The following is a 12210-nucleotide window of genomic DNA, read 5'->3' on the forward strand; positions in this document are numbered from 1 at the left end:
CACTGTGTAATTCTTAAGTTATCTGGATAATCAGTCAATATTTTTTAGAAGAAAAATAGATGTGAAAGAAAGATTTCCACATAGGATGTTTGCCTTGAATTTTTACCTAAGATTTTTTTACCTCAAATCTTTCCTTTGTTACAAAATGAGGCAAGAAAATTAATGTGGACATGATTATGAGGCAAATTAAAATAGTCCGCATATGAAAATACTTATCCAAAATAATTGTCATCATTTTTCGTATCCAAGAAAACACTAGTAATGACTTATTTCCCAAATCAAGCATGTTTTAGTTTGTCCCAGAAACAGGCTCTGACAAGGATTCAAAGACAAGAAGCTAATTTGGAAAGTAACTCCAGGAAACATTAATAAAGGAATGTGTAGTGAGACAGAAAAGAGGAGAAAGAAAATAAAACACATTTAAGAGTTTCCTGCTGTGAGCCATGAGGTCCAGCCCCATTGGAAACTCAGACAGTGTGAAATTTGCCTCCGATATCAGCAATAGGACAAGGAAGCTGGAATTACTATCTTCCAACACCCCCATCCATCACCGGCTGATGGCTGGCTCCCGTGGATTATCTTTCTAGCACTTCCACTCAGCCCTGCATGCAATCAAGGAAATCCAAGGCATACTCGCAGGTGCTTGCAGGACACTTTACACATGGACTAGAATGGTGAGTCAAGTGTCTGCTGCAAAGTCCTGCCATCAGTAATATATACCAAGTAACTTAAATTTCATTTTTGTCACCATCCCATTACAAAGAAGCAGTGCATTTTAATGCAAGCTACAGAAAAGACTTTTAAGGTCTAGAAGTAAACTTCCCAGTGAAGAAAATAGAACTCTGCAATCATTAGAAGTATTTTAATCCACCAAAAGAAATCTATATTTGCCTGAATTAATCAAAACAGACATTTACATGAATGATTCCCATTTTTATTGAAGTTGCAAAACCCCATTGCTTTTCAATTCAATATAATATCTCAAACAGCCAGCACCAAAAATAAAACACAGAATAACAATATAGGATATAGTACATATTTGTAACAGGATTGAAAATCAGAAGAGCTGAATTGTTGTCTGAGCTCTGACAGTAACTAGCCATGTAAACTTACATAAGTCATGTTATTTGTGTGGGCCTAAGGTTCTCTATCAGTAAAAATAAGATAATATCTGGCTTACTTGTTCTTGAAATTGAGAAAAGAAAAAGTTGTGAAACATTTTAAATTAAAAGTGCAATATATTAAATAAGATATTTTTATTCTGGTAAAAAAAACATCAAAGATAAAAGGCCCTTAGGAGTCATATTTTTTAATTCTAACTCGCATCTATTAAGAAATAAACTCTTCTCCAGAAAACAGCAGTGATTGACTCCAGCAAATCAGTAGCAACTCGCTGGCACAGCTGAGAATGGCTTCCAGTGCAAAGTTTCTAGCACTCCCCAGCATCTCTCTACTTGAGATCTAACTGGACATGTCACAGACAAGCAACAAAGAGTACATTTTAGTTAATTATTTTAAAACTTTGCAATACTTTTTACTAACAGTAAACACCATTAAAATACTGCAAAATATGAGCTAAGAATCATGAACCAATAGTTTCACATTTACCAGATCACTTACACACCATTAATTTCATTTGGCATTACACAGAGCCTAGGAATATTAAATTCTATCTACCCTCTTTAAAAATTAGTAAGGAAGCTGGTTTCCACAATTAAAAACTGAAAATGGGGGGGCAATTAAAAAAGTGTTTCTAATTAAAAGGTTTACGCTTTCCTGTCCTTTAGAACACACTTCGTATGAACTTGTTTTCCTTCAAAATTCAATTCATCAAAATTAAACACCAATTAAATGTCTATGATGTACTGCTAGATTCAAATGGATAAATTTTAAATGGAAAAAAAACAGAAAAAAAATTTCATTTATAAAATTAAGTTAAAATAATTTTATTAGATCTAGTTCAACAATCTAAGTATTTTGTTTTTAAAAAAATCACAAAACTCAGTGTCATATATCATTCTAGATATTGTTTTCATCTTTTTACTTAAATGTATTTAACATCATGTTCAGTAAGTGAGAGAATATTAGTCAAAAAAATTAAAGTATTTTCCAAAAGTTTACATTGGCAGATTGAATGAATAGAACTCAGGTCTGATTTATAGTCAAATACACTTGACCTTCAATAGCTTCTCAATAATGATATTTGTAGTCTCTTTGGTTTCATTATTAGGCTTACAGAGAAAAAAAATGACTACATCTAGTAAAGTCACAAACCTCACTTTACAGTATAAAATATGTATTTGAACATAATTTACAAGTTATATGAAAAACCAATTGAATTACATTATGGCTTTCAAAATTAGGAGAACTGGCTTTTAAATTTTTTTCCATTACAGTGGTACCTTGAGATACAAACAGACCAACATATGAATTTTTTAAGATATGAGCTGCAACTCGGTCAGTATTTTTGTTCGTGATCCAAGCGAAGTTTTGAGATATGAGTCGTGATTTGGGAAGCTGCCGCTAGTTGGCAAACGGGTCCAGTATCAGCAGTTTGATATACGAGTTGACTGACTTACGAGCTCGGTTACAGAATGAATTAAATGTTTTTTAATTATATTTATTTATTTTATTTATTTATTCATTTTAGAAAGGAGAGAGAGAGGGAGAGAAGAGAGAGACAGAGAGAGAGAAGGGGGAGGAGCAGGAAGCATCAACTCCCATATGTGCCTTGACCAGGCAAGCCCAGGGTTTTGAACCGGCGACCTCAGCATTTCCAGGTAGACGCTTTATCCACTGCGCCACCACAGGTCAGGCCAGAATGAATTAAATTTGTATCTCAAGGTACCACTGTATTTTTATAGGATTGGCCAAAACAATTACAATTACACATACACACACACACACACACACTGAATAAATCATCCTGGGTACAAACCACTCTGGGGTCACCATAGAACCCTCGGAATAATGACAGAACTAAAACCCTAAAATTCTTCACATGGTGCCCAACAAGCACACTATATCAACGAACTCATGATAGGCAAACAAATCCACCCCCAAGAGTGACTATTAAAAGGCAGAGGTCCCAGATACCAGCATTGGCTGAGGGTAACTTTACCAAATGAATAGCGTGGTCAGTGATGACTGTGACATGCCACTCAGTTCTATTCATAGGGTCAGAGAAGAGGAAGAGCGCAGAGAAAACATCTGCCAGCTGCTGCTGGTTCCCCTTCTACTATTTTGATAGTAATAGATATAAAAAAGGGAAAGCTGCCTCGGTACCCTTTTCTGCTAATGATATGGCTGTTTTAGATTCAAGAAGCATCTATGTTTAAGTAAGCTGTCACTTATTCAAAGAACAAGTTAAATTTATTTTAGTAAATAGAACTTTATCTTGTCTTTAAATGCTTTAACTAAAAATGTACATTAATTTTTCTAAGGGTCTAGTGTTCTATCACTAACAAGTAACAATCATCAATTTATAATGTGTTGAAAGATTGTTCAATGATCAAAGTCAATTTTTACTTAAAAATTACTTCCCTTATGAGATTTATACAAATGAAATGTTTCATTTTACTTGTACTAATTCCATTAGTTTTTCTTCAGTTTGGTGACCCATAATTTTAGATCTACACCAATTACATGCCAGGTGATGCTGCTGCTTATTAACAAGGATCCTACTTTAGAATCCCTATCTAGATTTTGTTTGAATACATTCAATGATTTTATGAGGACAGAGCCAATTTCACTTAGAAAGTCTCATATTAAACATTAAATATAGAACCAGAAACTTCCATCTATTCAATTAATTTTTCCATCTATAACAGAATAATTCTATTTCTTTTTATATATGATAGTCACTCAACTATATGAAGAAAACTCCTTGTTTTAAAACTTCTCCAAATAAGTATCATGGATTTCTTTGACTGCATCCCACTTTCCACAGCACTGGGGCCTTTCGGCACTTCAGCTGCCTCCCTAAGAACGCTACAGTTCATAATGCCCCTCCTTAAGACGTGGCACTTACAATTTAACACAATAATATAAAAGTTTTAGTCTGAATATCAGAATGCACGTGGTTTATTACATCTTCTAACCAATAATAGTTTTATAACTACATTAGGTCTTTCAGCAACTATATCACAGCACTTCCCAACTGCCAGTCTATGGGCTGATACTTGATGAAGTTTTCAGTGATCTAGAGTAAATGAGAAAAGAACAGTGTAGTAATTTTTTCATCAACTTAAAATTATTCAGCTTAAATAACTCTCTTATTCTGAGTTTATGTCCTTCCAAAATGTTGGGGTGTGTGTAAATAAAGTGATGGTGATACAAGATGGTAGTGGTTTTTCTATAAGTCTTGACAAAATAAAGGCTCATATTTCACAATATCAAATTATTGGTCAAGTGTCCTAGAATACTCAGGTAAAAAGGGCCATCTGATGCATTTTTTTCTACCATGTAGGTAGTTAGGTGTTTAGAATAACTTACTTGATTTGCAACAGCGAATCACAACCCCCATTCATCACTCTTAATTTATGGCAGCAAAGCAAACCTCCAATCAGCTCTAGCAAAAAAAGAGCTTCAACGTGCTTTAAACACAGCTCCTAAGAGTTCTTAGTTTCCCTTACACACTTCCCACTTACCTTTATAATCCTAAATAACCCAGCAAACTAGACTACTTCAACTTAAGAGAGGGTTGGGAGGTACAATCACCTGTTGCAGTTTAAATTATTAGTCAATAATTTGAACTACAAGTGAAATACACCATCTAGGACAGGGGACAGCAAACCACTACCCATGAACTAGAGCCAGGTCAATGTCTGCTTGCATTTGAAACACATTGTCCATGGCTGCTTTTGTGCTACAACAGCAAAGATAAATAGATGAAGCAGAGGCTGTTTGGCCTGCAAAATAATTACTACATGGTCCTTTACCCAAAACATTTGCCAACCTCTAATCTAGGGTAATGAATCATTTGCTACCAAAGAACAATTTGAAATCTACAACAAATAACTATTAACTCAGGATACCTACCATCCATATTAAAATATCTAAATATAAACACTGGAATATCTGAATAGTCCTTTACCTTACTCTGTATGAAGATTTGTTGCCCACCCAAGATGAAGAATTTACTTACCTGCTCACTGAGCTAATCTTTAACATACATTTTTCAAAAACTCACTAGTGAAATAGTGAAGAATCCATGAATATACTGCTCTGTGTAATCTAAGGTTTAAAAAAAAAGTCGCAAATAACTCAAAGTAAAATAAAAAAGCTACATAGAACTATATAATAATTCCCTTTACATTTTAGATTTCAAATACAAAACTTTTAAAGGCACTTAAAGTAGGAAAGCTTAAGTTCAACAATTTAGGTACTATTAACATTAAATAATACATATTAATTTTCCTTTTCTATTAAAAAAATTTTCATTTTCAGTATGTAAAGCTGAAATCAAGCAATAGATAACACTTCTAACTCAATTATGTGTCTTTTTAACGTAAGTGACACCAGAATTTCTAAAGAGTAAAGTCACAACATTAAAGTACTTTGAAACTGGAAAGTGCTAAAGAGATCACCTCCACGTTTTACAGATGAGAAAATTTTGATACAACATGAAATATTTATGGTAAGAAAATTAGTGGCAGAGGCAGAACGAGAACCCAACACTCAACTATCAGTTTGGAACTCTTTCTACTTAATGACTGAGAATAAAAGATATGCCCATATTCTAGGAAAGGGTAGATGATGTTAAAATAGTCTAGAGTTTTAAATGTACAGTTAACATACTAATAAGGTTACTGCCCACTCAACCTAAGCAACCCTTTTGTTTTTTATTAAACAATCAACTGTAAAATTACAGAAGGATAAAAAAATGATTCACCATAAAGCCACTCATTAATTAGAATGATCAAAAGAAATATTTGTTTTAACAAACTGTCAAAGATAAAAAAATAATAAAAGTGGAGAAGGAGCAGTATGAGTACTCATATATTGCTAATTTGGCACAAACTTTCTGAATAGTAATTTGGTCATATTTTAAAGAGCCTAAACATTTCTCAGCATCTAAACCAATTATCCCATTCCCATGAATATACCCTAAAGAACTAGTCTAACACAGAGTTCAAATTTCACATACAAAGACATCCATCTGCTATTACTTAAAATTGTAAAATATTAGAAACAATCTAATAGCCAAGGAGAGAACATATGCAATTATGGTATATTCATACAATAGAGTATTAGGCAGCCATTTTTAAAATCACATTTTCAAAGACATGGGGAAGTACTTAAGATGTTAAGTTATAAAAAGTAGAATATACAACTGTATGGTTGGTATCATCTCAATATTGTTATTATGCACACACGCAAAATCATATGCACACTCATACATATAAATAGCATAGACAAAGACTGAAAGAAAATACAAAAAATTATTAACAATGTTATCTCTGGATAGTGAAATTGCAGTTAATTTTTTTTCTCTTCTTTATACTTTTCAGTATTTTCTAAATTTTCCATAATAATCATGTATTAGTTTTGTACTCAGAAAACATTAAAAATTCATTCTATAGTCAATTTTGAAATTTTTATAGTCTATATAATAAATAAGGAATAAATATAGCACTCAAAAGTGTATTTAAATGATGGGAAATAAATCGGTAATATGTAAGAGTATAATTTCCATACATGTATAGGTGGGTAATTTTGAATCCAAAAGACAGTATCATTTAATCTCAATTCTTGTGTATAGAAAGTTGATATTTAGTAAATAAGAAATGCAATCTTTAAATAAAATTGGTGCAAGGCATCTAAAAATTGTGCTATTCTGGCATGACATTGAAGATAGAAATGTTCTCCAATGTAATAAAGATACCCAGTGTTAGATTAAAATAGGTATAATCTAGTACATGCATGGTGGCCAATAATTAACTAAGTGAATTATATTTTTTTCCAAAGTGACTATAATTGGTCTAGGCTTAAAGAAAGAAATACAACACCATACCATTATTTTAGTTGGAAGAGCCGCACCAAAAATCATGACAAAAATATTTTAGAACTATAAGAAAATCCAGTGGCTTTTTGTTATTATTAATGATTTGTTACTAAAAATTCAAGTCAAATTGCTTAAAGCACTAAAAAAGCATATAGCAGCAGTGTACGGTCTGCAATGATTTGAAAAACTCTAAGAACACTCTCCAATGTCTCCTCATTTGCAGACTACTGCCTATCAAACAGGATCTTTGAAGGAAAGGACTACCTCTGTGTTCTTTCACCAATCTTGAACGTACAATAGTAATGACACAAGTAATGTCACACACACAAAAACAAACTGTATGTAATTTAAAAAGCTAACTTTAAAATATGATTCTAATATTAGTGATAAAAAATCACATAAATATGCAAAATATAAAATACATCCTAACATTTTTATATAAGAGCTGATGTTTACCATTTTTAACATAAAAATTCTGAGATGAATTAATAAAAAAACAATTTTCATGTATACCACAGAGCAATAAGTTTAAATCAGACTATTTTGAGTTGTGTAGCCCTTTATTAGCAACTAAAATAGAAGGTATCTGTTGTACAACACGGGTAGTAATTGACTATAACTGGAGAATTATTATATTCTAATACAGACCATTTATAAATGCAATTTCTTTATTAAAAAGCTTCCACCGTTTTGTTTGTGTACAATTTGCAAAACTATTCTGAAAGCATAATATATGTGCACAAGTCTGCAAAGAGTGCAAATTTAGGATATGGTAAATGCTTTACAAGTTACTTTCAAAAAAATGCCACAGCTGGGCCATTACATTTCCATCTTTTTTGATCAAAATATTTGATGCCAGCCTTCCTTCCACTGCCTAAACTATAAAGCATTTTTTAATGAGTTGAAATTAAGGAAGGACTACACCTACTAGAAAAGAAGAGAAGAAAGTTCTATTAGTTTGAGGTTTTGGAATCCCCCAAACCAGGACCAGTATCTTGGTATGGGCTAGGTCAAGACCCCGGACAGAGTATGAGTATGTGCAGGTGGCATCCCTGAGGATTCAGAGCTTCAGTGGACCGTGAGCGCTCCAGCCGCGTAACTCACTGAACTGTCTTGCCAGTTTCTACACTGGCTTGACTGGGCATAATTCAAAAAGGAAAAGCTCATATTCATTCCATTCTTCTGGAGCTCTGTGATAGCCTAGAAAAAGAAAAATTTGGTTATAACAGACATCATGTAAAAAAAATGAGCACTGAGCTTTGTTGAAAAAGAATAATAATAATAATAATAATAGCACTCTTTGAATGTGTTAGGGGCTTATCTCTGTCCACGTTACAGCTGAAGCCTAGACCTTTCATGCTTCACCTTTTTCTTGGACTTCTTATCACCTCATGTTAGGTAGGAATAAATGAGAATTCCTTATTTAAGTCTATCAAAGAAGTTCTTCTAACATAACTCCTAGATAAATATCAGTCATCTTCCTCCCCTACCTCTCCTTGTATTTAATAAGGCCACTTAAAAAAAAACACCTAAACAAACAAGCAAACAAAAACAAGTAACTCATAGCATCTCTCTGTTCTCTAGACCAAACCTTTAGCTACTTCTACTATCTTGAAACGTTGGAGTCTTGTCTTTGTCTGATTTTGGTTAGGTCTGAAATATGTATAAATTAAGTTTCAAAAGGTATACCAAAATTTTTACTTTAATGATGTATTGGTTGGTCATTTATCTAATAAGAATGTTATTTAATTCAATTCAGAAGTTAGGAAATTAAGAGTCACTTATTCCAGTTTAAGTTTCAGGAATTAGTTTATTAAGCCCTTACCAGGCTTTTCTTCCAATTAGTCAATACTGCTTAAGAGAAAACCCTTTGTAAAAATCCACAATGTACTGTCTTTCACATCACATTAAATTAATACTTGGCCTTCCAATCCCTACCTCAGACTATTCTAGGCTATACTGCCTTCTCCATTATTTCTCTGCCTTTCCAAACAATGAGCCATATGAGTTCCTCCTCCCATTCCTGAGTATATACACTTTCTTCTTTAAGAGTCTTATATTTTCTTTCAGAAAATCCATACTGTTTTATTAAGAAAATAATGTTATTATCTCCTTCAAAATCCAGCTAATCAAGACATCTGCCTATTATCACATTCCTTAAATGAATTACCACTGTTTCTCTTGTAAAAACATACACACACCATCTGTCTTGCTTTACTAACTTATACATACCTAAAGTTCAAAAGCAAACCTTCCATTTATTTTTATAGAGTCTAGGACACTAAATAAAACCAAGAAATCTATAAGAACATAACCTTTTGAAAGGTTACTTTGGTTTATATTTATAAAGAGCATACTGGAATTGGCTGCGAATCTAGAGAAAATGGGTTTGTATTCTAAATAACTATCTGTTATTTAGAAAGTATTGGCCTGTCTTCCAGTGATAAATAACTATATTCAAGTAACTAAAACAATGAAAACCCAAATTATCTTAAAGGTACTAGAAAGAAACTGACTATATGTACCTGAAACCAATGCTAATAAAATATCACAGATAATCATAGGATTAAATGTTAAAAATCAAGGCTTCCTGCTCTGGCCAGTTGGCTCAGTGGTAGAGTGTTGGCCTGGCGTGTGGAAGTCCCGGGTTTGATTCCTGGTCAGGGCACACAGAAGTGCCCATCTGCCTCTCCACTCTTCCTCCTCTCCTTTCTCACTATCTCTCTCTTCCCCTCCCATAGCCAAGGCTCCACTGGAGCAATGCTGGCCCAGGCGCTGAGGATGACTCCATGGCCTCTGCCTCAGGTGCTAGAATGGCTCTGGTTGTATTGGAGCAACACCCCAGATGGGCAGAGCATCCCCCCTGGTGGGCAGGCCAGGTGGATCTCAGTCAGGTGCAGGCAGTAGTCTGTCTCTCTGCCTCACTGCTTCTCACTTCAGAAAAATACCCCAAAAATAAATAAATAAAAATCAAAGCATCCTTAGAATACTCACATTTAATAACACTCCAATGGGATGTCTTCCACATATAGTATTATGGTATTTCTTCAAGTAATTGCTAAAAGATACAGGGTCTAATTGTTCTATAATACTCATACCCTAAAGAGAGAAAGAGAGAAATGAAAGAAAAAGAAAAAAAGGACACAATTTATTATTTCCTATTTACATTTAGAAACTATTACTTAGAGCTAAACGCCATTAATTTTTCAATTAAGGAACATAATAAAATACATTAAATAAACTTTGTGAAATAACAAATTCATTCATTCAAAGCTAATCTCATTACAGTCAACTCTCAATAATACATACACTTGATTAACAGAAAATTTTTAATCCTCAGTTCAGTTTTCTCTGATCTCCTTTGTATGTTTTTATACCCCTTTTAATAGTTGTTACTTAGCTCATAATCCTCAAACATTTTACAACTGTATATTTTTCTTATATAAATATACTTATAAAAGCAAATCTGTTGTGAAAAGTTTCATAGGAATCTAAAACTTTTACAGAAATCTAAAATTAAATTTGCTACATGCCTGTTTTTCCCCATATCCACTATATTTCTCTTACCATTGGCATAACTAATTAAGAGTTGATTATAATTCAACTATTTTCATAACTATAGTTAAATATTAGAAGTGTGCAAGAGCCTGACCAGGGGTGGCACAGTGGATATAGTGTTGACCTAGGACACTGAGGACCCAGGTTCGAAATCCCGAGGTCACCGGCTTGGGAGCAGGCTCATGAGTTAAGAGTGGGGTTGCCAACTTGAGTGTAGGATTGTAGACATGACCCCATGGTCACTGGCTTGAGCCCAAAGGTCACTGGCTTGGCTGGAGGCCCCCCCCACAAGGCACAGATGAGAAGCATGTGAACAACTGAAATGCCACAACTATGAGGTGATGCTTCTCATCTCCCTTCCTGTCTCTCTTGCAAAAAAAAAAGTGTGCAAGACATTAAATTATCAGTAATTATCTAGGTATGTGATAAAAAGATACTATAAACTAAAAAAAATAGATTACATATTCTTAATTAACTTAAAGCCCATAAAAGAAAAGGTTAAACAAAATAGGTCTTTTAGGAACAAGTTAAAAAAAGAAAAGTTTCGCCTGACCAGGTGGTGGCGCAGTGGATAAAGCGTCGGACTGGGATGCTGAGGACCCAGGTTCAATACCCCAGGGTCGCCAGCTTGAGCATGGGCTCATGTGGTTTGAGCAAAGCTCACCAGCTTGGACCCAAGGTTGCTGGCTCAAGCAAGTGGTTACTCAGTCTGCTGAAGGCCCACGGTCAAGGCACATATGAGAAAGCAATCAATGCACAACTAAGGTGTCACGATGCGCAACAAAAAACTAATGGTTGATGTTTCTCATCTCTCTGCGTTCCTGTCTGTCTGTCCCTGTCTATCCCTCTCTCTGACTCTCTCTCTGTCTCTGTAAAAAGAAAGAGTGTAGGACTGGGATGCGGAGGACCCAGGTTTGAAATCCCGAGGTCGCCGGCTTGAGCATGGGCTCACCAGCTTAACTGCGGGGTCACTGGCTTGAGCATAAGATCATAGACACAACCTCATGGTCACTGGATTGAGCCCAAAGGTTGCTGGCTTGAGCAAGGGATCACTCGCTCTGCTGCAGCCCCCCAGTCAAGGAACATATGAGAAAACAATCAATCAACAACTAAGGAGCCACAATGAAGAATTGATGCTTCTCATCTCTCCCTTCCTGTCTGTCTGTCCCTGTTTGTCCTTCTCTCTGTCACGAAATAAATAAAGAAAGAAAGAAAGAAAGAAAGAAAGAAAGAAAGAAAGAAAGAAAGAAAGAAAGAAAGAAAGAAAGAAGGAAGGAAGGAAGGAAGGAAAGGAAGGAAAGGAAGGAAAGGAAGGAAAGGAAGGAAAGGAAGGAAAGGAAGGAAAGGAAGGAAAGGAAGGAAAGGAAGGAAGGAAGAGAAAAAAAGCTTTAAAATATTTTTTAATATAAAGGGGTGACACAGCTTAACAAAAAGCATTCAGGTTTCAGGTGCACAATTCTACAACACATCTTCAGTACTACACGTTATGTGTTCACCCCTCCAGTCAAGTCTCCATCCATCACCATGTATTCCTCCCTACACCCCACTCCACCTCCCCCAACCAACCTACCTACCCTACCCCCCACTCTGGCAATCACCACACTATTGTCCGTGTCCATTAGTTTTTTTCTCTTTTTTTGTCCTTT

General features: G+C 34.7%; 1 protein-coding gene across 3 annotated transcripts in view; it reads right to left on the bottom strand.

Annotated features, from left to right (window-relative positions):
• Positions 1-912: 912 nt before the first annotated feature.
• The window catches only part of MEMO1 (mediator of cell motility 1), a 139319-nt gene continuing 128021 nt past the window's right edge, over positions 913-12210 (bottom strand). For all 3 annotated transcript variants that reach the window (XM_066266849.1, XM_066266848.1, XM_066266847.1), the window contains 2 exons: positions 10001-10105; positions 913-8206 (listed from right to left, as the gene is read on the bottom strand). In XM_066266849.1, the coding sequence (XP_066122946.1) occupies positions 8075-8206; positions 10001-10105 (237 nt within the window). In that variant the 3' untranslated portion in view covers positions 913-8074. The remainder of the gene's footprint in view (positions 8207-10000; positions 10106-12210) is intronic.

Source organism: Saccopteryx bilineata, chromosome 3 (assembly GCF_036850765.1).
Source record: "Saccopteryx bilineata isolate mSacBil1 chromosome 3, mSacBil1_pri_phased_curated, whole genome shotgun sequence".
In the NCBI taxonomy this organism is placed as follows: domain Eukaryota; kingdom Metazoa; phylum Chordata; class Mammalia; order Chiroptera; family Emballonuridae; genus Saccopteryx; species Saccopteryx bilineata.